The sequence below is a fragment of the Rhinoderma darwinii genome, chromosome 9 (assembly GCF_050947455.1).
Source record: "Rhinoderma darwinii isolate aRhiDar2 chromosome 9, aRhiDar2.hap1, whole genome shotgun sequence".
Taxonomy (NCBI): Eukaryota; Metazoa; Chordata; class Amphibia; order Anura; family Rhinodermatidae; genus Rhinoderma; species Rhinoderma darwinii.
In genome coordinates, this window is record NC_134695.1 from 27,505,238 (window position 1) to 27,532,004 (window position 26,767).

A 26,767-nucleotide genomic window follows, 5' to 3' on the forward strand; every position below is an offset into this window, starting at 1 on the left:
ATCACAGCGACCACATTTGTTTTATTTTGACTTTTCTGGCAGTAAATCTCCTGCCTCTTTTCTTCTCCTCAAACATTGTTTCAGTTTGAGGAGAAGAAGAGACTCGGGAGAATTGCTGCCAGAAGATTACAGTTACAGTTACAAAAAAATACAGTTACACTCTAAAACATTCTCTGTATAGATAGATTTCTGTCTATCTATACAATCTATCTATCCATCTATCTTTTTTTCTATCTATCTACCTTTCTTTCTTTTATTCTATTAGAATAGGCAGGTAGGGAGTATATAATTACATATATATAATATATATAGCAATAGCGGTTTATTTTTTTTGTTAGCGGTAGTATATATATATATATATATATATATATATATATATATATAGCAGTTAGTTTGTGTTTTATAAAAATAAAAATAAATTTGTTTAGTTAGTGTTAGTTACGTTATGGCGAGGAAGTTGTTTAGCGCCGAGGAGGCATACGCCATGCTGTGGTCTGAGTCGGAGACCGCATCAGAGATGGCGTCCGAGATGGAACCTGTTTTAGGTAGTGACGATGACAGCGTCACTTCAGGTTCATCTTCAGGGGACGTTGTCCCTGATGCAGTTGAAACTGCAGAACATGAAAGCGCAGGGCCAAGTAGCGCTGTAGCACGGGACAGCCTGGTCCCTTCAGTCCAGGCTCTTGTATGGGCACCTGCCCCATCTTTTGGGCCTAGAATCCACGGATTTACTGCCACTCCTGGCATAACCGTGGGCAACACAAACTTTGTCCAAATGGATTACTTCAATTTATTTATAACGGACGACATCCTAAATCAGATTGTCCACGAAACAAATTTATATGCCACGCAATATATAAGGCAGAAACCTTCATCCACCCATGCCAGAGATTGGACGCCCACCAATTTGCAGGAATGAAAAAAATTTTGGGGGCTCACCCTAAATATGGGTATTGTCAAAAAGCCCTCCATTAGGTCTTACTGGTCAACAAGACCCGCCCAAGCCACCCCAGTATATTCTGCAGTAATGCCCAGGTCTCGTTATGAGACAATAATGAGGTTCCTCCACTTCAATGACAACACACAGGCCCCCCCCCCCAAGTACCGATGCAAACCGGGATCGGTTGTTCAAAATAAGACCGCTAATAAATTCCCTGAATACTTTATTTCTGCAACTCTACACCCCTGAGCAGAATGTAAGCGTGGACGAATCCCTCCTCAACTTTCATGGCAGACTTAGCTTTCGCCAATATCTACCTTCCAAAAGGGCAAGATATGGCGTTAAGCTCTACAAATTGTGTGAAAGCGGGTCAGGATATACCAGCGCCTTCAGGATTTATGAAGGGCGGGACCGCACAATAAATGTTCCTGGATGCCCCCCTGATCTTTCCACCAGCAGTAAGATTGTGTGGGAGATAATGCAGCCTCTGCTTCACAAGGGGTACCACCTGTACTGTGATAATTTTTATTCCAGTGTGCCCCTGTTTAGGCATTTGCATGCTGCAAGGACTGGGGCATGTGGTACCATGCGCAAAAACAGAATTGGTTTTCCACAGCAATTAGTGGGGAAGCGCATGGTAAAGGGGGACTCCTGTGCTTATGCATCGGAGGAATTGCTGGCGGTCAAGTTCAGGGATTGCAAAGATGTGTATGTGCTAAGCACGATTCATACCGCAGGAACAGTGGCAGTGAGGGAAAGAGGGGCAACATCGGACAAGCACAAACCAGTGAGCGTGTCCGAATATAACAAGTACATGGGGGGGGGGGGGTGGATTTAAGCGACCAGGTTTTACAGCCCTATTTAGTAAAACGCAAAACTAAAACCTGGTACAAAAAAAGTGGCCATTTATTTGTTACAGGGGGCCATCCACAACTCATTCGTGCTCTACAAAAAAAACAGAGGCAGAGACACATACCTGGATTTCCAGGAAAAAATTATTGAAGGCCTCATTTTTGATGTTCAGGACACCCGACAATGCCCACAGTCTGAGGATGTCACGCGACTGACTGAAAGACACTTCATCAGTCGGATTCCCCCAACAGCAACCAGAAGCAACCCCCAGAAAAAGTGCCGCGTCTGCAGAAAAGACGGGCACCGCAAAGATTCCCGATATTTCTGTCCCGCATGTCCCTCGCAACCAGGCCTGTGCATTGAGCCATGTTTTAAAAAATACCACACTGTTCTGAATTATTAGATTTTAGTTAATTCGTTGAAAATATATTTGCCCTAAATTACGTTTTTATTTTTCCCCTGATTTTACTCCAAGGGTGAGGGAGGGAATGGGTGGGGGGTGGATGTCATGTTTGCATATTCTCTAAAGTTCATCTGCTGGAGAGCTCCATTTGCATAAACGTGCAATTTCTTATTTTAGAAAACCCAAAAAAATAAATTCCCATTATACCCCTAGATGAATATTTTGAGATTTCTGCTTCAAGAGCAGATATTTTGGAAGTGTTAGGCTATGTTCACACGGGGTCTTTTGCCGAGTTTTTTGACGCGGAAACCGCGTCGCAAAACTCGGCAGAAACGGCCCGAGAACGCCTCCCATTGATTTCAATGGGAGGCGTCGGCGTCTTTTTCCCGCGAGCAGTAAAACTGCCTCGCGGGAAAAAGAAGCGACATGCCCTATCTTCGGGCGCTTCCGCGTCCGACCTCCCATTGACTTCAATGGGAGGCAGGAGAAAGCGTGTTTTATGCCCGCGGCGCTCAATGGCCGCGGGCGAAAAACGGCGCGATAATTGCTATTCACACGGAGTATTTTGGGGGAGGAATATCTGCCTCAAAATTCCGTTTGGAGCTTTGAGGCAGATATTCCTCCCCCAAAATACTCCGTGTGAACATAGCCTTATAGAAACTCTGTTGAGTTTTGTAAAACCAGCTTTGAAAAAAAGCGATTTGTGAAATAAGCTTCTTCTATCGTCCGCCCTCCTACATCTCTATGTGATAATAAGGCACACATATTTGGTATCCCCATGCACGGGAGAAGTGGCAGAATGTGAAAGGAGATTAATTTTGGCCGTGGTCTATACGGTGTGTGAAAAATGCTGGTATAAACTGACGCATTTGCTAAAAATTTGCTAATTTTATTTTGATCCATCTTATTCAAGAAACTTTCAGAAGAAAACTGGACTGTCTAAAAATATGATAAACCCCTTGAAGAAAACCTTGTGGGGTCTACTTGCGTGAATGAAGTAATTTATGGGGTGATTCTAATCTTTCAGCAGCATTAGGCCCCCCAGAAAACAGTATGCGGCTATAAAGTCAAGTGCAGAATTCCTGGACCGAAAAGGCCAAAAAGCCTCCTTTTATGCCAAGCCCTGGCACATGCCCGCACAGTGAATAAGGCACACATATTTGGTATCCCCATGCACAGGAGAAGTGGAAGATTGTGAAATGCGATGAATTTTGTCCGTGGTCCATTTTGTGTGTGAAAAAGCTAGCATAAACGGACGCATTTTTTTTAAAAAAAAGCTAATTTTATTTTGTTCCATCTTATTCAAGAAACTTTCAGAAGAAAACTTGACTGTCTAAAAATATGATAAACCCCTTGAAGGAAACCTTGTGGGGTCTACTTGTGTGAATGAAGTCATTTATGGGGTGATTCTAATGTTTCAGCAGCATTAGGCCCCCCAGAAAACAGTATGCGGCTATAAAATCAAATGCAAAATTCCTGGACCGAAAAGGCCAAAAAGCCTCCTTTTATGCCAAGCCCTGGCACATGCCCGCACAGTGAATAAAGCACACATATTTGGTATCCCCATGCACGGGAGAAGTGGAAGAATGTGAAAGGAGATTAATTTTGTCCGTGGTCCATACCGTGTGTGAAAAATGCTAGCATAAACTGACGCAATTGCTAAATTCTTGCATTTTTTTCCAATTTTGCCCACTTTAGAGAAAAAAATAAAAAATTATATATACTGACAAATGCCACTAAAACAAAGCCCTATCTGTCCTTTAAAAAGAGTGTAAAATTCAAAGATGAACTTTATTCACCTGCAGAGTTATAGTCATCTAAAGAAGCGCATAGCAAAATTGTGAAATTTGCTCTGGTCATTTAGCTGTAAAACAGCATAGTCCTTAACCGGTTAAAATTATGCTGAAGGCTCCTCCACCTACCATGTATTCTATCATTGGTTCCCACATGGACCACGACAGCTGGATCATCACCAGCCCCTCCCAGTAATTTATCCACTCGTTCCACCACATGCCGAACCCTGGCACCGGGGAGACAGCAAACCATTGGGTTGAGGCAGTCTTGGCGACAAATTATTCTGTCTACCTGATTATACTGTAGAAACCCCTACAACTACTAATGGTCTTGCCTTACCTGCATTACCATCCCGCTGACTACTAGCTGGGCTGTTCACCCAACCATTAGGTAGATCAGGATCTACTAGGTCTGCAATTTCTGAGACCGACACTCACCCAACTTAGCACAGAAACTGGATTGGCCTTCCTTTTTCTTGGACCCCTTTCTATTTAATGATGCCATTAAACAAGCTTTAATCTGAAAACATAACCTCAGCGTAGGGATGGCGATTTTGCCAAAAAATAAAATCTAGATTTTCTCAACCCTATGGGAGTTTTTTTATTTGAATCTCGATTTTCTTATTACCGTTAAGTAAACTGAAAAAAATACCAATAGAGATCATTTGATAAATTATTTTCTTTATATAACGAACTTAACATATTACTATAATAGTACGAAACTTTACAACTTTTAATATCTGCAAATCTTTATCAGAAATACAATTTGAAAAATGTATATCTAGTGGATTCTAACTTGTTAACCTGTTCCCTGGCAGGGAACAGGTTAACATAACCCATAATCAATTATGCACTGCACAAACCAACATCCCTCTCTGCCCGTCACCACCTCAGCCGGTCTCAGACATTGCAGGCGAGAGCAGTCTAAATTGCAGCAGGGCCGGGCAGACAGCGCCGAGCGGGCACTTTGGGAAGAGATTACATCATAGTGTCTGAAGTCTGAGCAGGGCCCTGTCAGTACCAGCCACATGATGGAGTTTTAAATAAATGACATTAAGGCCGGATTCACACGACCGTGATTGGACCATGAAAAACAACAGTGTGTCAGCCAGGTTTCCCAGCCCGACCATGGTACATGTGAACTGGACTCCTGGCATCATAGTCAGTCATTCAGGCTACATCCACACAACAGTGAAAAGACAGGGTCAGGTTCAGTTTTTCATGGACGTTTTGCATCAGCGGGTCTTAAAATTTTCATCCATTACCAGTCCGTTTGTCTGCTTTTAATGGCCGCTCGTCATCCATTTTTCACGGATGTTAATAAAACTGATGGATTTAATTTGTTAGGGGTTATTTTTTCCAAACCCCCTGAAAACACCACAGTGCCCATGTAGATCGTGCCACAATGCCCCGGTACATTGTACCCACATGGTGCCACAGTGCCCATGCATAAAGGGCCAGAGCCAATGCAGATAGTGCCACCACCAACCCCAAAAGAAAGCACCACTGTAGCTCCCGCCAGTAGCGGAATCCCCAGCCAGATCATTGCCAACGCTCTGGTTGGGGGTTCTGCTTCAGGAGTGGCACCTGACGCCAAGGGCTTCCAAAGACAGGAGTCTTTGGCCAGAGATCTTGCGATGCTCTGGCCGGGGACTCCGCTTTTGGAGGGAGTTCTGAGTCACTGTCCATATATAGACAGTGACAACAGAGGCTCCTCCTGGAGCAGAATCTCTGGACAGAGGTTACCTACGCTCTGGCCAAGGATTCCACTCCTAGAGGGAGCTACAGTGGCACTATCTACAGGTGGTGTGGCACTGCACTAGGAGTTCCTGCTGCCCCACTGAACTGCTGTTCCGTACTGTATCATTTTGTTCAATACAGAACAGCAGTTCTGTGGGGAATCAGGGACTCCTAGCACCATAATGACTATGATGCCAGGAGTCCCGTTCACATATACCGTGGTCGGGTCTTTCACCGCATGATCACGGTGAGAGCCGGTACAGAACAGGGAGCAGATGAGGAGACGCAGCTTCTCAGATGGGGTGGACCAGGCAGGTGACGAGGCGGAGCTTCCTCCTGCAGCACAACAGCGACACTAGGGAATAGATTCAACAATTCTTTTAAAAAACAACATTAGAGACCTTGAGGGCAAATTAATTTGCTTAATCACCCAGCCCTACTCAGTGGTGAGATTATTTAATTTTTTTTTATTAGCGCATTAATTGCCTACATTAAATAATTAACCCTTGCACTTATGTAAAGGCAGAATTCTTGCCAGGATTACAGCCTACAAGCTGGTTGATTGTTTTTTTTTTTCTTCCACGCCCTCGGCGTGTAGAAAGACCAAAGGGGTGGACTGTGATGTTACGATACTGTCCTCAGTAGCACTATCACTTGGTGTCTTCCTTCCATAGTCCTCAGACGTACTAGAATCAACGTGACAACAATTGAATGAAGAAACCTATGTTACAATAGGTGGAGATCCAACTAGTATCTATATTCAGAAATTGCATTCCCTTCTTTGTAAAAGGTATTGAATGTTCTGTCCAAACGATTAGCTAAACTTTTGTTACTGGAAAAGCCAGCGAAACCATATTGGTACTTTACTTTGGTATTGCATAAGACCCACATTAAACCCCCAGGTAGGCCAATTGAGGCAGGGAAAGGGCCCAGTCAAGGAGCCCCTGTTGTGCTACTTAGGTAGGATGGAACACTTTGGAGTAAAGGGTACCAATCTATTAGATACTAAATCAATATTAATGAAAAATTTGACATGTTTTGATTGGCAGACTGGATACAGCCTGGCCACTGTATGTGGCTAGCCTTTATAGCAGGATTCTCCACAATGACTGTCCTTTCCAGGAATGTTTTAATGGCTTGAATACAGACAGGACAAGATTTATCGATGATGTTCTAATAGTGTGGTCAGTTACTGAGAGGCAGTTTAAGGAATTTGTTCAATACATTAATATTAACCAACACAATATGGAATTCACAGCTAATTTTGGAGGATTGTATGTGGAATTAGTCGATGCAAAAATAAAGGCTATTAAGAGGTCAACTTTTAAGGCTAAAGAGAATTAATAGCAATCAAGATACATTTTTGGAACAGTCAATGGAACTTATAAATAGGTTAAGAGCTAGGGGTTATGGCAAAGAATTATTGTCCCAGTCCTTCGCTAAAGTGATAAATCAGGATAGAAATAAGTTATTTTCAGTCATCGTAGGAGGACAAAGAACTGCGGTTTATGATTTCCTTCCAATATCGTCCCCTTGTGTGTCTCATTAGGAGTGCCATAAGGAATCATTGAGGCAGACGAGGATTTGATAGAAAAGGATTCCCAACCCCCAATAATGTCATTCTGGAGATGAAAAAAAACTTGAGTATGTTAAAGGGACTGTCACCAGAATTTCCATTTTGAACTAGCATTATGCCAATATAGTTCATGCTAACCTGACTTTAAATGTGTTTTCCTTGTTCCCCAGGGTGCCCGCTTTGCATTAAAAACACTTAAAGAGGCTCTGTCACCAGATTTTGCAACCCCTATCTGCTATTGCAGCAGATAGGCGCTGCAATGTAGATTACAGTAACGTTTTTATTTTAAAAAAACGAGCATTTTTGGCCAAGTTATGACCATTTTTGTAGTTATGCAAATGAGGCTTGCAAAAGTCCAAGTGGGTGTGTATTATGTGCGTACATCGGGGCGTTTTTAATACTTTCACTAGCTGGGCGCTCTGATGAGAAGTAACATCCTCTTCTCTTCAGAACGCCCAGCTTGTGACAGTGCAGATCTGTGACGTCACTCACAGGTCCTGCATCGTGACGGCCACATCGGCACCAGAGGCTACAGTTGATTCTGCAGCAGCAACAGCGTTTGCAGGTAAGTCGATCTTACCTGCAAACGCTGATGCTGCTGCAGAATCAACTGTAGCCTCTGCTGCCGATGTGGCCGTCACGATGCAGGACCTGTGAGTGACGTCACAGATCTGCACTGTCACAAGCTGGGCGTTCTGAAGAGAAGAGGATGTTACTTCTCTTCACAGGCCCAGCTAGTAAAAGTATTAAAAATGCTAGTTTTTTTAAAATAAAAACGTTACTGTAATCTACATTGCAGCGCCTATCTGCTGCAATAGCAGATAGGGGCTGCAAAATCTGGTGACAGAGCCTCTTTAAGTTAATGCAAATTAGCACTTCGGTGCAAAAGGGAGAGCCCAAGCCTGGCCACGTAGTGAACGTGCGCTCGCGCGTTCCTGCATCTTAGTCGGCGCATGCGCAGTATAAATAATACGTCCCCCGCTGTAATCGGCACTACTCTGCATGCGCCGATGACATCAGCAGGAACGCATGCGTGTTTTCATTACACTACGGGGGCAGGCGTGAACTCGCCGAGTACGCTGCCTGGCCAATGTCAAGCCCATTCAGTAGGGAGGAAAAGGTGTTTGAACAGGGCAATGACGCGCCAGCACATTGGTGAAAAGGATACTCCCTCGTTGCACCGAAATGCTAATTTGCATAAACTTAATAAGAGAGTGTTTTTAATGCAAAGCAGGCGGCACTTTGGCGAACAAGGAAAACACATTTAATATCAGGTTAGCATGAACTACATTAGCATACGGCTAGTTCAAAATGAAGTTCTGGTGATGACAGGCTCCCTTTAAGGGGAGACTCAGAGACAAGGGGAGTGATTGGCTGCAAGACGCTGCTCCGGTAAGCAACCACACATGTAGGCATTGTTCTTATTGAAAGTACATGCATATTGGTAAGAAAGTGAGAGTGGGAGCTATACAGACCGACGTCTCGCAGCTTATCACCTGTAGGTCCTATTATACTGTATCTCTTATTTTTTGCCCTTACATCCGCTATTTAAGCAGTTTTCGTGAACATATGTGCTCGTTAAGTGCAGGGCTTTGTCATAGTGACATGCCAGAAGTTTTGATTGGTGGAAGCCCAGGCCCTGAGACCCCCACCAATCACTAAAACTAAGTGGAAGAAGTGATCATGCGAGCGCTGAGCTGCTTTGTTTCTGTTCGGCTTTTTCCGGAAATCAATGTAGCAGTGTACGGACTCAATAGAAAGTCCCTGAGACCGTACTCCGCTACATTGGCTTTCTGGAAAAAGCCAAACAGAAACTAAACGGCTTAGACAAGCGCTTCAGCTGCTTCATTTTAGCGATTGGTGGGGGGGGTCTCCGTGATCAGAGCCCCACCAATCAAAACTTCTGACATGTCACAAGTTTGTTGAACGTTTAGTTACCCTTTAAGTATTTCCTCTTCACGTGGTTTGTATCTGTCCATATGCTTTGTATTTTGTTTTATAAGTTGTTACATTGTAGATTTGTTAGTGCTTACATATGGCGGGTATTTAACCCCTTCATAAGCATGAATCACTTCCGTGTGCTGTGCGTTTTCAAAACCAAGCAACCGCCACTTTTTTGCGTCCTAAATTTCCCAGTTTACCGTGTGGTATAAATAACATAATAACTTAACTCAGCTGGTCGTTACGATTGCGGCGATACCAAATTTATATGGTTTTCTTGTGTTTTACTACTTTTACACAGTAAAAAAATCTTTTTCCAAAATTATTTGCTTTTGTGTTGCATTATTTTAAGAGCCATAACTTAACTTTTTTATTTTTCTGCCGATGCAGCTGAATGAACGCTTTTTATTTTTTGCAGTTACAGTATAATGCCCCCCCCTACGGCTGCCCACACACACTATAATGCCCCCTACGGCTGCCCACACACACTATAATGCCCCCTACGGCTGCCCACACACACTATAATGCCCCCTACGGCTGCCCACACACACTATAATGCCCCTTACGGCTGCCCACACACACACTATAATGCCCCCTACGGCCGGCTGCCCACACACACACACCCACACTATAATGCCCCCTACGGCTGCCCACACACACCACACAATAATGCCCCCTACGGCTGCCCACACACACCACACAATAATGCCCCCTACGGCTGCCCACACACACACTATAATGCCCCCTACGGCTGCCCACACACACACACACACAATAATTCCCCCTACGGATGCCCACACACCACACAATAATGCCCCCTACGGCTGCCCACACACACTATAATGCCCCCTACGGCTGCCCACACACACTATAATGCCCCCTACGGCTGCCCACACACACACACAACTATAATGCCCCCTACGGCTGCCCACACACACACACACACACACACACTATAATGCCCCCTACAACTGCACATACACACACACTATAATGCCCCCTATGGCTGCCCACACACACACACACGATAATGCCCCCTATAGTTGCCCTCCACAGAGTATAAAATTCCCCCATAGCTGCTCCCACGCTGTATAATACCCCACACAGCCCCAATAGTGCCTAGTAAAATACATACTCACCTAATCCTGTTCCAACGATGAGTGGAGGAGATCCCTCAGCTCCTCAGGACTGTGAGGCTCGGCGCAGACAAGTGCAATGACATCACTGCCTCGCGCCTGTCTGTGCCGAACCGTGAGAGTGTCGGGTGATACATAGTAAATGGTAGAGAAGGGACCTTAAGGCTCCAGATTAAACCAGAAATTAAAACAAATATATATATATATATATGGGCAAGAGGACATTGGTGAATTGCTCTGAATTTCAGTTATCTTTCAATTCATTCTTTGGTCACTTCATCTCCCACAAAAAATAATTGAATAAAAAGCAATCAAAAAGTCTCATGTACCCCAAAATAGTACCAAAACAAACCACAGCTCGTCCCACAAAAAATAAGCCCCCATTACCGCTCAAATTGACAGAAAATAAATGTAAAAAAAAAAAAAAAGTCATGGCTCTCAGAATATGGCGACACAAAACAAAATTGTATTTTTAACAATCAGTTTTTCATTGTGAAAGTAGTAAAACAACATAAATTTGGTATCGCCGTAATTGTATTAACCCGCAGGATAAAATTAATATGCAGCTTGAACAGAGAACGCCATAAAAACGAAACCCCCCCCCCAAAAATTGAGGAATCGCTGTGTTTTTCCCACTCCACCCCACAAATAATTTTTTCCCATTTTGTCACATTGTATCGTACAAGAAATGACAGCGTGAAAATCTACAACTTGTTCCACAAAAAACAAACCCCTCATATCGATATTTTGACAGAAAAGAAAAATATGGCTTTTGGAGGGTGGGGGAAGAAAAAAAGTGAAAATCCAAAAAAATGTGTGCAGTGAGAAGAGGTTCATGGGAAGTAAAACCCACAACAAAATAGCAAATGCTGTGCTGCAAAGATCGCAAGTCAGAAAAAAACAAAACATAAAAATATTTTTTGGGGGGTTAAAATAAAAAAAAAAATAATACCACCTGGCGTTGTTAATGAGGCTCTGTCACCAGATTCTCCAATCCCGATCTCCTATTGCATGTGATCGGCGCTGCAATGTAGATAACAGTAACGTGTTGTTTTTTTTAAAAACGTTCATTTTTGGCCAAGTTATGAGCTATTTTATATATATGCAAATGAGCTTTGAAATGGACAATTGGACGTTTTTTTTTTCGTTATGTCCAACTGGGCGTGTATTGTGTTTTTAACTGGGCGTGTTTACGTGTATGACGCTGACGAATCAGTGACCAGTCAGCATCATACACTCATCTCCATTCATTTACACAGCAGCGATGTGCAGCCACATACACAGATTAACAGAAATCAAGTGTCCTGATAATGAATACACATGACCTCCAGCCTGGACGTCATGTGTATTCAGAATCCTGACACTTCTGAATCTTTTCTGTGAGATTTCCAGCAAGTGAAACGAAATCTCGTTTACCTCGTAATCTCGCGAGATTACATGTGGCTTGCTGGAATCTCACAGAAAAGATTCAGAAGTGTCAGGATTCTGAATACACATGACGTCCAGGCTGGATTTCATGTGTATTCATTATCAGGACACTTGTGTATGTGGCTGCACATCGTTCTAGTAAGAACACTGTGCTGCTTGTAAATGAATGGAGAGGAGTGCATGACACTGACTGGTCACAGATTGGTCAGCGTCATACACATAAACACGCAAAGTTAAAAACACAATACACGCTCAGTTGGACATAACGGAAAAAAAAAAACGCCCAGTTGTCCATTTCAAAGCCCATTTGCATATATATATATATATATATATATATATATATATAAATAAAATAGCTCATAACTTGGCCAAAAATGAACGTTTAAAAAAAAAACAAAAAAAAACACGTTACTGTTATGTACATTGCAGCGCCGATCACATGCAATAGGAGATAGGGATTTGAGAATCTGGTGACAGAGCCTCTTTAAAGACATCTGTTTTCTGTGCAGCCCGGCCTTCCGGGATGATCCATCCCAATCACAAGCTGCAGTGGTCATATGGGTTACAGCACCATCCCAGGAAACTCGACTGCACGGAGAACAGAGGGATGAGTCTCTGAGAACGACCGGGTGGCAACTATTTTTTTATCGTAGTACTAATTCCTCCCAAAAACCTGCACCACAATTTGGTGCAGTTGTTTGGCCGAAATTGTCTGCGGGTCTTAGGTCCCATACACTGCGTACATTTACGGAGCGTATCTGACCCATGGGAACCCAAACTTAGACTTGATTCCCACAGACTTTACATGCGTTTTTTCCTAGCCAAAACCCCTAAGACAGAAGACATATTGAGTAAGATTTTATAGGTCTCCTCTCCTAGACCGAATTCTGGTTTTGGCTGTAAAAAAAAAAAATTTAAAAAAACACACGCATGCAAAATCTGCACTGTGGGAACCCAGTCAAAGGGTATGTGCAGAGACCAAATAAAAGACGTCTGAAAATACGAAGCGGTTTTCAAGGGAAAACAGCTCCTGATTTTCAGCAACTCGTGTTTTTTGCGCCATTTTTCTATAGAGTCAATGAAAAATGGCTCACGACGTGTCCTGCACTTCTTCGCGGGCGTTTTTTTTACACGGCCATTTTAAAAAATGGCTTCGTAAAAAACGCCCCGTCGGAACAGAACGCCGTATTTCCCATTGAAAATCAATGGGCAGATGTTTGTAGGCGTTCTGCTTCCGATTTTTCAGGACGTTTACTGCCCGAAAAACATCCTCATGGTGCAGTCACATGCTGCAGAAATTCCTGCAACTGAAAAACTGTTTTATTCATCTGAACGGAACGTGTGGTAATCCACGCACCTGCTGCAGAAACAACACGGTTTAAATGAATGGGATGGATTTTCATTCGCAGAAATTTCTGCAACAAATATGCCGTGTGTGACTGCACCCTATGGCGGGAAACCCACCAGATTTGTGTTGCAGATTTTTATGCAGTTTTTTTTTTTAAGCCGGAAGTGTTTTTAAAATATTTAAAAAAAAAACACACAAGATGGAACAGAATAACGTAGAGAAGACAGTGTGAACAACAGGAACGAACACGGCCACCGAGGAAAGCTAGCAACGGACGCCTGTGCTGTGAGAGCGGGACGGAGGGGACTATACTATGAGTACAGCGGAGCTCTCGTCAATGGGAGACACCTGGAGCCAAGGCAGAACGTGTATGGACGGCTGAGCGGCACATTGCAGCATTGGTCGCGTTTCTGCATAGGCCATAGGAAAGGCATCGGTGAGGCACAGCTGGCAATAACAATACATAATAACCAGCGAGCCCGGCAAATACAACAAGATTAACCCGTGAAGGACAAAGCAGATTTCCGGGCTAGCGATAATAGGAAAAGGCACGACTGAACGTAGACAGGTAATCAAGAACTAGGCCACAAACCCACCGGCGGGAAACGAGCGTTGTACTTCTTCTTCTTGCTCGGCATCGTCGGGTAGGAGGACTCTTAGCCACTGGGGCAGCAAAACAGGCGAACAATTCCGCGATCACAACCGCCGAGAACACTGTCAAGCTTTGTCCCACAAGAGCTATTTAATAAAGTTCATTCCATTGTTAAAAAAAATACTTCCTGGTGGACAGCTATGGGTTGTGCGTAATGTGCTTGTTAGTAATAAAGTTGTTTGAAAAAAAAAAAAGACAGCTATCCGTAATTTTGTTACGTATAGTAGGAGGGACGCTGGTGTGCGGTAGTGAATATCGTATTGGCGCGGTTCACACTAGGACTCCCACTCGTTGAGAGTTAGTACAACTCGTTATGGGCTTGTGATTGCTTATGTAGAGTGGATTCAGCTCTCTCGTACCCTGCCGCGTGTAATCATTTGTTGTTATTGATATCTCGCTTGTTAATAAAGTTTTGAAATGACAACCACTAGAACCCTGCCCTCAAAGCTGTTCAAATATGGCTGTTGTAGAACCGGAAGATAAATACTGAGGACTGGTGACAACGAAGCCTGGCCACTAGTAAGATTTCTGTAACTTTTATCCTTTCTCGCAGTCGTTTTACTGCTGGTTTTTAAAAAAAAAATAAAACGATGGCAGGACTGGGGAGTAATTTAGTTCACTTTGCTGCATTATGTGAGGAAAGATTTATCAGAATTAGTACAAAGGAAAATGTACAGACGTTACTACTAGTAACCAATGAGGTTGCTGCTTTCATTATCCAATGTGTACATCTATTATTGAAATAGTTTTCTTTTAAATGCAAATTACCTGCTAATAGAATAATTATGACTAGTTATGTCTGTAATAGAGACGGCGCAAAATAAACCCTACCATCATGTCACACTGCGGTCACGTGACCTCCAAACTGTTCTGTCAGGTGATATCACACACTGCGGTCACGTGACCTCTAAACTGTTCTGTCAGGTGATATCACACACTGCGGTCACGTGACCTCCAAACTGTTCTGTCAGGTGATATCACACACTGCGGTCACGTGACCTCTAAACTGTTCTGTCAGGTGATATCACACACTGCGGTCACGTTACCACAGGCAACTGTCGTGACCGCCGGATGCAACATCACATTGGATGGCACGATCCTTGATAAGTGGCCAGTGCAAAAATATGGGTTAGTTGTATGTAGCTGATCTTGGGGGCGGCAACTAAGGCTCTTACGACACCGGCGTTAGGCCTCATGCGTACGACCGCTGGTCTTTTGAAGACCGTAATCAACGGATCCATTTGTTTGTGGTCCCTGTGTCATCAGTGCGTGTTCCATAGGTTTTCGCGTCGCAGGCAAAACCAAGCCGCAAACACGGACAGGAATAGGACCTGCTCCACATTTTGCGGCTCTGTCCCACGGCCCGCCAACGCATCAGTGGAAACCACTGTCGTGTGCTTGGGGCCATTAGAAATGAATGGATCTGCCTGCTATCCATTGGACAGCGGATAGCACACGGACATAAAACAACGGCCGTGTGCATGGCGCCTTCAGGTCCATTCTGCCTGGTTTCCATTGCTTTTCAATGGTCAAAAAAGTATAGCCTGCTGAACCAGTCATTCTGGTAAAAAAAATTGGATACTTGTTAGGCCCATTAGAAGTCACCGGGATCCATCAGGATCGGTTAGGATCAGTTACACAATAGATTCATCATAACCGTCATGGCTCCAGTGATAATGGAAGCCATTGCACTAGTGTGAACATTACCTTAGATGGGAACAGCTCAATGTCTGTTTACATAGCTGCAAATCACTGTGCAATTGTCTTCCGGTATAGAAACTGGTGCAGACAAAAGTGGATGAAGTGACATTGACATTGATGATGCTGTCACATCACGGTAATAGCCATTCATAACACTTTTTGCTGATGTCGCACCCACTACGACATAAGGCTAATGGAAGGGCAGCAGTGGTAAAAAACGGCAAAACTAATACTATAAGTATATTTAAAGCATATATATATATAAAATTTTCTTTTTTCTTTTATGATCGTGGCAACTCTTAACCTGAACTGGCTTTAAATGGGTTTTCCAGTTAGAAGAATTTGATGACCTATCCTGAGGAAAGGCCATCAATATCTGATCAGTGGCGGTCCGACTCTCTTTTGAATAGGCCGCGGCTCTTGTATGAGCGCTGTTTCACCTTTCCTGCTTCATACTGTGAATCACCCAAACACTTGTAGCGACGGTTCACAATAGTACAGCCTTGTATCATTCAATTGAATGGGAGAAGGCTGTAGTACGGTGAACCTCCGCTACAAGTGTGTGGGCAATTCACAGTACGAGCAGTGACAGGATTTAAAGGGATTATCCCGGGACCAAAAATTGCATTGCAATAATATATTTATGTGAAACGAAGTAATTTACTAATTTACTTTAATTTAAAATTCTGTATTAAAGGTGCAGTTGAAACCTCGAGAATTGTTCACAGAAGTCCTGGAGCTTTTCTAATAATACTGACGCTCCCATACGGCCCCGCATGACTGAGGGCTTGCTTCATGTGTTGTTCGTGAACATGACCACAAGAGGCTGTCACATTGCCTATGGCTCGAATCCCAAACAGAGCATCAGCTAGTGCTTTGCTCGGGACTCCCAGCCCTGCTCCCCACATCCATATTTGGTCAATTCAGGGGTTTCCTATCGCTGGAGTTCCCGAGCAGCTCTGCCGGGGGACACCAGCACTTCTGTCACTGTCCATATATGGACAATGACGTCGGCAGCAGTACTGGAGTCCCTGAGCAAAGCAATTATCTAATTTATGTAATCTATTTTTGCGCATTTATGTTTTATACAGTTCATGTTTCATGCTAAATAACCTGTTAAATTCATTCTTCAGGTTATTACGGCCATGTAGATACCTAATATGTGTACGATTTTTGTTTTTATGTATTGTATGTTCCTTTTTTTTTTTTTTTTTTTTTTAAATCCCATAACTTTATAACAACTTTATTTTATACTTCTAATACATTAGCATACTCCTGTATGCTAATACATTATACTGTGTCACCATGACACAGGCTTCTGTTAGGGCAACACATCGTGTGCCCTAACCTCAGGCATACTGAACAGATAGCCCTGGGGTCCATTGTAGGTCCAGGGCTGACGGCATAGGGTTCTCCCAGACTTCAATCGCGTCACCGGTTTTCTGGTGACAAGATTGAAGAAGGGAAGCACCTATATTCATATTGCGGTCATCGACCGTGGCAATCAACGTGTTAAACAGCTGGTATTGGAGGTTCCTCCAATCCCTGCCATACTCGGCAGGCTTCTCTAAGTATAGGAGCTGTTAGTAACCGCGACCTGCTTAGAGCACGAGCGATCACTGAAGTGCTCATAAGCCTTTTCTACAGCGACGCCAAAAGACTTCGCTGTAGACTGGGGACCTGCACCACCCGCAGTCAAAAGACAGTGGTTGGTCGCAAATAGGTTAAATGTCATTGTCCGCCAAGTTAGGCACCCTTCAGATCATGTTTCTGTAGTCTCTTATGTATGTCAGGAAAGCTCCCGATGTACACAATAAACATGTCCATAGGGCTCTGTTAGCCTAACGGAAGCAAAAGTATCCATTTGGCCTCCATCAGGCTGATATAGGGCGGTATGCCTTTTTTTTTTTTTAAGTATGTAATGGTGTAGTAGACTGCGCTATTCTATCCCGAAGGATCCCGCAAAAAACTTAAACCGCATGGTAAAAGTTTCTTTAACATGGAAGCCTATACGTGACGGTTGCCACTGTAAGGGTATGTTCACACGGCCGTAAACGCCCAAAAAATAGGAAGCAGAACGCCTCCAAACATCTGCCTATTGATTTCAATGGGAAAACGGCATTCTGTTCTGACGGAGCATTTCCGCCGCGTTTTTTCACGCGTAAAAAAACGGCCGTGAAAAAGAAGTCCCCCACATTATAAACTGAAAAAGCAGTAAAACTCCAAACAAATCTACTACCAAGCAAAATCTGCACTCCAAAAGCCAAATGGCGCTCCTTCCCTTCTGAGTGTTACACTGCGCCCAAACAACAGTTTACTCCCACGTATATATGTCATCGCCATACCCAGGAGAACTCTTTTAACAACTCTTTTAACAATTTTTTGGGTGTGTGTCTCGAGTGGTACAAGCTGGGCACAACATGTTTGCCACTGAAATGGCATATCTAGGGAAAAATCGCTATTTTTACTTTGCACCATCCACAGCTCATTTATTTATGGAATAAACCTGTGGAGTCAAAATTCTCACTACACCCCTTAATAAATGCGTTGAGGGGTGTAGTTTTCAAAATGGGGTCACTTCTCAGGGGTTTCTTTTATTATTTCACATCAGAGCCTCTGCAATTGTGAACCAATACTTTGTAAGTCGCCAAATTAGGCCTCAATTTCGTATGGTACTCTTTCACTCCTGAGCCCTGTCGTATGTCGATACAAAAGATTAGGGCCACATGTAGGGTGTTTCTAAAACCGGGAAACACAGCATAATAATTAGAGCTGTCTTTTCATGGTGGCACAAGCTGGGCACCACATATTGTATAATGAAATGGCATATCTATGGAAAAATTGCCATTTTCACTCTTCAACATCGAGTGCACACTAATTTCTGGAAAACACTTGTTGGGTCAAAATACTCACTACTCCCCTAGATAAATTCCTCAAGGGTTGTAGTTTCCCAAATAGATTCAATTTTGAGGAGTTTACACGGTACTGGTACCTTAGGGGCTCACTACACACCTAGATGAATTCCTTGTAGATGTAGTTTCCAAAATGGGGTATTTTTAGGGATGTTTCCTTTGTTTTGCCACCACAAGACCTCTTCAAACCTGACATGGTGCCTAAAATATATTCTAATAAAAAGAAGGCCCCAAAATCCACTCCGAGGCCTGTTCTTTGGTCCATTAGCAAAAAATTGATTAAAATGGAATTAAATGGAAAAATAATAAAATTTGTACATTTCATCTCCACTTTGCTTTAATTCCTGTGAAACGCCTAAAGGGTTAAGAAGCTTTCTAAATGCTGTTTTGAATACTTTGAGGGTGCAGTTTTTAAAATGGTTTCTAATATATAGGCCCTAAAAGCCACTTCAGAACTGAACTAGTCCCTAAAAATATGGGCTTTTAAATTTTTGGGGAAAATGTGGTATATTTCTGCTAAACTTATAAGCCTTATGTCCTAGAAAAATAAAAGTATGTTCAAAAAACAATGCCAACATAAAGTAGACATATGGGGATTGTTAACTAGTAACTCTTTGTGTGATATAAGGCTGGATTCACACGAGCATGTTCGGTCCGTAAAGGACGGAACGTATTTCTGCCTCGCTGCGGGACAACTGTCCCGTGCTGTAATCATGTTTTCAGTACGGGACAGAAGTTCCACGGAGAGGCAGGGACTCCTAGTGTCGTACATAACTATGATGCTAGGAGCCCGGCTCCCTGCAGTGTGTTCGGTCCTGGACTTGCGGCCGAAATACGTTGCGTCCTTTACGGACCGAAAATGCTCGTGTGAATCCAGCCTTACTGTCTTACAAGCAGATACATTTAAATTTAGAAAAATGCGAATTATCTCAAAATTTTGGTGTTTTTCCACAAATAAACACTGAATGTAACGACCAGATTTTACCTCTGACATAAAGTACAATATGTCACGAGAAAACAATCTCAGAATTGCTCAGATAGGTGAAAGCATTCCAAAGTTATTACCACATAAAGTGACAAATGTCAGATTTGAAAAATGAGACTCTGTCAGGAAGGTCAAAAGTGGCTGCAGTGAGAAGGGGTTACAGCAGTGCAGCTACAATGCAAGAATGACTCCTGGAATACCTGAGATTTATGTGTTGCTTATGTTGTTTTAATTTACTTTGTATTGAATTAGTGTGTGTAGGGCAACTCTGGTAGAAGATTTTTTTCAGCATTGTGGAAAAATAGTTTCCTGCCACATTCATAATTGCCAACATTTTTTTTTTCTAGGGACATTTGGGGTGTGACTTATTTGGTGGGTGTGTCTGATGGGAATGGCTAATGGACTTGGCTTTCTTCACAGAATTTCTGCATACACATAAACGAACAAAAATGTCTGCACTAGTTTGGCTGAGAACTTTTATGGTGGCCAGTATCTTTCTCTGGTTATCTCGTTGTATACAGTCAGGTGAAGTCTCCCTTTGTCACTAGGGCTAGGCGATATGTGGTGATCACTACTGGTAGCGTAAAAACCAGCATAGATAGTGCAACACTAAGTGCCCCTTGTAGATAGTGCTCCATACTGCCTCCAGTGGATAGTGCCACACATTGCTCCCTTTAGATAGTGCCAGACCTCTCCCTGTAGATATTGCTTCCTGTAGATAATGCCACATGCCCCCCTGTAGATAGTGCCACGTGCCCCCCCCCTCGTGGTCTGTAATACCTAGGTCTGTAATCAGGAAGAGGGGGGTATTCTCTGCGTCTAGAGGAACAAGGGTTTCACCATCATCACAGACGGAGATCTTTTACTGTATTCACATGAGCGTGATATACGGTCCGTATGTCGGCCGCATTTCCCGGACCGAACACACTGCAGGGAGCCGGGCTGCTAGCATCATAGTTATCTATGACGATAGGAGTTCCTGCCTCGCTGCAGGAAAACTGTCCCGTACTGTTATCATGTTTTTAGTACCAGACAGTAATTCCGCGGAGAGGCAGCGACACCTAGCGCCATAGATAACTATGATGCTAGGAGCCCGGCTCCCTGCAGTTTGTTCGGTCTGGGAAATGCGTAAAAGCACATAGCGTATCTGCCCTGTGCACCGCAGGGAATTCCGACCAAAAAACTCACCAAATTGTGGTGTTTTTTTGGCCGGAATGTCCGCTGTGGAAAACTGCATGTAGGGGAAAAAAACACATACTTACCCTCTGTTGTCCTGCAGACCGGCCTTCTGGGATGACGTTTAATCCTGTATGACTGATGCAGCGGTCACATGGGATGAAACGTCATCCCAGGAGGCCGGACTGGACAAAGTAACATGGAATTCGGGATAAGTATAAGATTTTTTTTCTGAGTTGCGTGTTTGCTGCAGAGTCGCTGCTTTTCCACCGCACAAAAAGGCAAACAAATCTCATCCACACGCTGCGTAAATAATGAGCGAAAAAAAAAACCACTTTTTGATACGTTTTTTGGAGCCGGTTTTGGAGCCGTTTTTCCATCGACCCAATAAAAAACGGCTCAAGAAGTGACATGCAAGGCATATTTCGAAGCATTTACGCACCGAAATACGCCTGAAAACTGCATGTGAATATACCCTAAGGGCTTGTCCTCACACAACGGAATTGCTGCAGAAAATTTCTGCAAAAATTCAGTTGAAAATCAAATGCTTTCCACTACTGCAAAAACGCACCATTTCCTGAGGTTTTACGGCAGAAAATGGTGTGGAAATTGCTGCGTTTTTCCCAATGTTACGAGACTGAGACATCTCCTCTGAAAAACGATGTTTTTTAAGCCACTCACAATTTTCGCTGCGTTTTTTACGGCTGTTTTCTATAGAGTCTATAAAAAAACAGCTCCAAAAATGTCCCAAGAAGTGACCTGCACTTCTTTTTCGCGGCCGTTTTTTTACGAGGCCGTTTTTCAAAACGGCCCATCGGAACAGAATACCGTTTTTCCCATTGAATTCAATGGGCAGGTGTTTGGTGGCATTCTGCTTCTGTTTTTTCGGCCGGTTTTCGGGCGTTTACGGCCCGATAATAGGCCGAAATAGACCGTGTGAATATACTCTGAGAGCGTGCGTGCGTGCACACTCTGTCTCCTCGCTTTTGCTGTAACACTGTCCATATCTGATTGGACAGTGTCACAGTCATAGTAGCACGCCCCCTTGCCAGTACATGCCTCATTGACCGTTCAAGGGCTTATTTAAATATCGGGCGCCAAATATAACGGCACCGATATCTAAATAACAGAGGAGGGTAGAAAAAAAATGTAAAGTGCCCCAGGGTTTGTGCAGCCCTCCCCATTACATGCTGCACTCAGCTGCACAGGTATGGGAGGTGAAAGGTTCTCTTTAAGGACACAGCCAATTTGACTTTTCATTTTTGTTTTTTCCTCCCTGCCTTCCAAAAGCCATAACTTTTTTATTTCTTCGTCGACATAGCCATATGAGGGCTTGTTTTTTGTGGGACAAGTTGTAGTTTTTTATCGCACCGTTTATTGTACTGCATAATGTACTGGGAAGCTGAAAAAAAAATATTTGTGGGGTGATATGTACAAAAAACAGCGATTACGCCATATTTTGGGGTTCTGTTTTTTTTGCGTCTATCAGGTGGTAAAAAGTACATATTCACCTTATTCTACAGGTTGGTACGATTACGGCGATACGATATATGTTTTGTTTTATGTTTTACCACTTTAAAAAAAATAAAACTATTTTCTAAAAAAAACAAACGTTTTGTGTCGCCATACTCTGAGAGCCATAACTATTTTAGTTTTCCATCAATTTAGCAGTGTGAGGGCTTAAATTTTGTGAGGCGAGCTGTAGTTTTCACTGATACCATGATTTTGGGGTTCATTTTACTTTTTGATCACTTTTTATTCAATTTTTTTTGAGAGCTAAGGTGACCAAAAAACAGCAATTTGCATGTTTTATATATAATTTATTTTTTTTACGGTGTTCACCAAGCGGGTTAAACAATACTATATTGTGATAGTTTGGAGTTTTACGTACGCGGCGATACCAGTTATGTTACCGTTATTTTTTTTTTTAACATTGCTTTAGTGGAAAAATGAGAAAAGTTTTGTTGTTTTTTTTTAACTTTTAATACTTTTTTTTTCGGAACTTAAAAAAAACTTTATTTAACTGTTATTTACCTCTTTTATTAGTCTCCCTAGGGGACTTGAACCAGTGATCCAATATGCATGATGCATGATATACTGCAATACTAATGTATTGCGGTATATCGTGATTCAGACAGTCTCCTTTGAAGCCCTGCCGGAGACCTGGGGGCCTTCATTAGGCCCCCAGGCTGCCTTGACAACCATTTTCACCAGCCATCACGTTGCGGGGGGCGCGGTGGCGTGTTTGAGGGGGCGCCCCCTGATTCTAACAATTTAAATGCTGCGGTCGCGATTGACTGCGGCATTTAAGGTGTTAAACGGGCGGAATCAAAGTGATCTTTGATTCCAACCGTTGCAGTGAGGTGTTGTCTGTATAACACAGCTGTTACCCGCTGAGTATGGAGCCACCTCAGCCCGTGAGCCCACTCCATACTTCCCCTTAACGGCTGTCACGTACCAGTACGTGACATGTCGTTACGGGATTAAAGGTGTTGTCCACTACCGGACAACTGACGACCTATCCACCGGATAGGTCATCCGTATATGATCGTGGGGGATCCGACACCCGGACCTAACACCAATCGGCTGCTCCGGCTGCTTGTACCATTGATACTACTTTTCCCACTGTGTATACTACTGCTGGTGCCACTGTGTGTATTATGGCTGGTAATACTGTGTGTGTACTGCTGGTGCCACTGTGTGCATACTACTATTGGTACTACTGCTGGTGGCTATATGTGAATGCTAAGGCTGGTACTATTTATACCACTGTTGCCACTGTGTATGTACAATTTCTGGTGCCACTCTGTGTTTGCTGGTGCCACTGTGTACTTACTATTGCTAGTACTATTGGAATTGCTGCTGGTGCCACTACACCGCATTCCAAATTATAATGCAAATGTTATTTTTCGCTGATTTTCCTAAATAGTCGATGCAAATGACAGCCAGTATAATCCTCAAGCCATCAACCGTTGGAGTATAATGCGAATTTTATTGAACAAATCAACTAATGATAAGATTTTTTTTTTAGAAGTAAAAAATTCAAAATGCACTGTTTCAAATTATTATGCACAACAGAGATCAAAACATTTTAGTTGTAAAGAGAACTAACATGGTAATTTGTAGAATTTGCAGCATCAGGGGGTCATATTTACAGAAATCAAAAGCTCTTTCAATCAAAAATAACTTAACAGGCCAAGTTACATGTTAACATAGGACCCCTTCTTTGATTTCACCTTCACAATTCTTGCATCCATTGAATTTGTGAGTATTTGGACAGTTTCTGCTTGAATATCTTTGCAGGATGTCAGAATAGCCTCCCAGAGCTTCTGTTTTTATGTGAACTGCCTCCCATCTTCATAGATATTTTGCTTGAGGATGCTCCAAAGGTTCTCAATAGGGTTGAGGTCAGGGGAACATGGGGGCCACACCATGAGTTTCTCTCCCTTTATGTCCATAGCAGCCAATGACACAGAGGTATTCTTTGCAGCATGAGATGGTTCACTGTCATGCATGAAGATAATTTTGCTACGCGAGGCACGGTTCTTCTTTTTGTACCACGGAAGAAAGTGGTCAGTGATAAACTCTATGTACTTTGCAGAGGTCATTTTCACACTGTCGGGGACCCTGAAGGGGCCTACCATCTCTCTCCTCATGATTCCAGCCCAAAACATGACTTTGCCATCTCCTTGCTGACGTCGCAGCCTTGTTGGGACATGGTGGTCATTCACCAACCATCCACTACTCCATCCATCTGGACCATCCAGGGTTGCACGGCACTCATCAGTAAACAACACGGTTTGAAAATTAGTCTTCATGTATTTCTGAGCCCACTGCAACCGTTTCTGCTTGTGAGCATTGTTTAGGGGTGGCCGAATAATAGCTTTATGCACACTTGCAAACCTCTGGAGGATCCTACACCTTTTTGCTGCTTTGCAATGGCATTTTAGCAGCTGCTCTCCTAAATCCTATTAATTTGGCAGAAACCTTCCTCATTATGCCTTTATCTGAACAAACCCGTCTGTGCTCTGAATCAGCCACAAATCTTTTCACAGTACGATGATCACGCTTAAGTTTTCTTGAAATATCCAATGTTTTCATACCTTGTCCAAGGTATTGCACTATTTCACGCTTTTCGGCAGCAGAGAGATCCTTTTTCTTTTCCATATTGCTTGAAACCTGTGGCCTGCTTAATAATGTGGAACCTAGGGGGTCATAATATGGGCCCAAATATAAGAGGGTTTCCTACTAAGGTGGAGATGATAACTGTCCCACACAAATATATAAACCCCATAAGGGTAAGATTCAATACCTAGGCACTACGATTTTATTACCACAACAATAATAGATGATCAGTGATATAAGACATCCCTATTGTGTATATCTCATCAAAGAAACGCTCAATAACCATGTGTACTATTTATTAATAAATACACAGATGCAACAGTCTAAGGGTATGTGCACACGACAACGCCAAATAAGTCTGAAATTACGGAGCTGTTTTCAGGAGAAAACCGCTCCAGAATTTCAGACGTTTTTACAAGTGCACGCGTTTTTCGCAGCGTTTTTAACGGATGTAATTGGAGCTGGTTTTCATTGGAGTCAATGAAAAACTGCTCCAATTACGTCCCAAGAAGTGTCCTGCACTTCTTTGACGCGGCTGTAATTTTACGCGCCGTCTTTTGACAGCGACGCGTAAAATGACAGCTCGTCTGCACAGAACATCGTAAGACCCATTGCAAGCAATGGGCAGATGTTTGCCGAGGTATTGGAGCCGTCTTTTCGGGCGTAATTTGAGGCATAAAACACCTCCATTACGTCTGAAAAGAGGTCGTGTGCACATACCCTTAGAGGTAACATACATTATAATGGTCCGCATATGAGGAAGATGAAACAAATGAGTTCAGAGGAGGAAGTCCACATGTCTATTTTCATCTAGAAAAAAATATATAAAGAAGAGAAAATAAATATATAATAATACAAATCTTGTAATATTAATCTAATTATTATAAGACATATGTATGTTCGGTTTCCCATACGGTACTTCGGATACATCTAGAACATACAAGTGTATCCCATAGGATCACACATAAACCAGTAAACCCTTCATGTCATGCCAGCGCTAACCTTTGTTCGGATAGTCGACTTATGCTTTTTGATTCTGACCCTATACTCCTGTGTTGTTTTCCCAATATAAATTAATTTACAGGGGCATTGTAAAGCATACATCAGGCAGGTTGGCGAACAGGTTAGAAAATGTTTAATCTGAGATATTCTACCACTGGCCGGATCTATTGTACATTACCCTTTGCAAGATTTCCACAATTTTCACAGTTAAGACATGGAATGCAACCAGTTTTAGGAGGTGCTAATGGCATTTGAGTCAGATTATACCAAATGGTCCTTCAGATTTTTAGATCGTCTAAATGCCATCCTCCCGGGGCAATTTGAATTCCGGTACAAAACCAGACAAGAAATTCAACGTACGCCATTCACGGCGAATGATGTCGCCGATTTTACCACCAATGCCTGTGTATGTTGAAATAAAAGACAATCTGGATGGTGACATATTTTTACGAGGAGTCAATAGAGATTCACGAGATGTAGTACTCACTTTGTTTCTCTGTCTACTTAGGAGGGTGGATATTTACGTTTAAGGAATTTGACGCTCATTTCATCAAGTCGTTTAGGCAAATGGTGTGGCTCAGATACAATGCGCTTCACCCTGAGCATTTCACTAAAAAGAAGCGATTCAAGCATGCGTTTGGGATGCTGACTGTCAAAATGTAACAAATTGTTACGATGAGTGAGTTTAATGTATAAATCCTTTACCAACCTATCATCCAATCTATAGACCACTGTGTCAAGAAATTGCAGGAACAGTTCAGACAATAAAGTTCAGACTCATGATGAATTTGATGTCCGTGTCAATAATGTTCAAAAAGGAGTGAAACTCCTCCAGTTCACTTATTCTACCTGTCCAAATAGCAAAGACATCATCGATGTATCTCCACCACCTCAGTACATGACTGAAGTGGTGGAATACACAGACGTGTCTCGACTGAAGGGCTGCCAGGAACATCTTGGCGTAAGTGGGAGCCACATTAGAGCCCATGGCGGTCCCTTTATTTTGTACAAAAACATTGTCTCGAAATTGGAAATAGTTCTTACTGAGAACTATTTC

At 42.9% G+C, this 26,767-nt stretch overlaps 2 protein-coding genes across 6 annotated transcripts in view; one reads left to right on the plus strand and one right to left on the minus strand.

Moving 5' to 3' along the window:
• Positions 1 to 14,661, minus strand: part of DRAP1 (DR1 associated protein 1) — a 59,328-nt gene extending 44,667 nt beyond the window's left edge. Inside the window, exon 1 of one of the 2 annotated variants that reach the window (XM_075837416.1) lies at positions 14,641 to 14,661. In XM_075837416.1, coding sequence (XP_075693531.1) covers positions 14,641 to 14,646 — 6 coding nt within the window. In that variant the 5' untranslated portion in view covers positions 14,647 to 14,661. Of the gene's footprint in view, positions 1 to 13,753; positions 13,967 to 14,640 lie in introns of those variants that run through there. The other variant, XM_075837414.1, reaches the window with a different exon arrangement.
• The window catches only part of C9H11orf68 (chromosome 9 C11orf68 homolog), a 36,014-nt gene continuing 22,567 nt past the window's right edge, over positions 13,321 to 26,767 (plus strand). Inside the window, exon 1 of one of the 4 annotated variants that reach the window (XM_075837413.1) lies at positions 13,321 to 13,725. The gene's annotated coding sequence lies outside the window, so the exon portion shown is untranslated. Of the gene's footprint in view, positions 13,726 to 14,014; positions 14,329 to 14,855; positions 14,938 to 26,767 lie in introns of those variants that run through there. The other 3 variants (XM_075837410.1, XM_075837411.1, XM_075837412.1) reach the window with 3 other exon arrangements.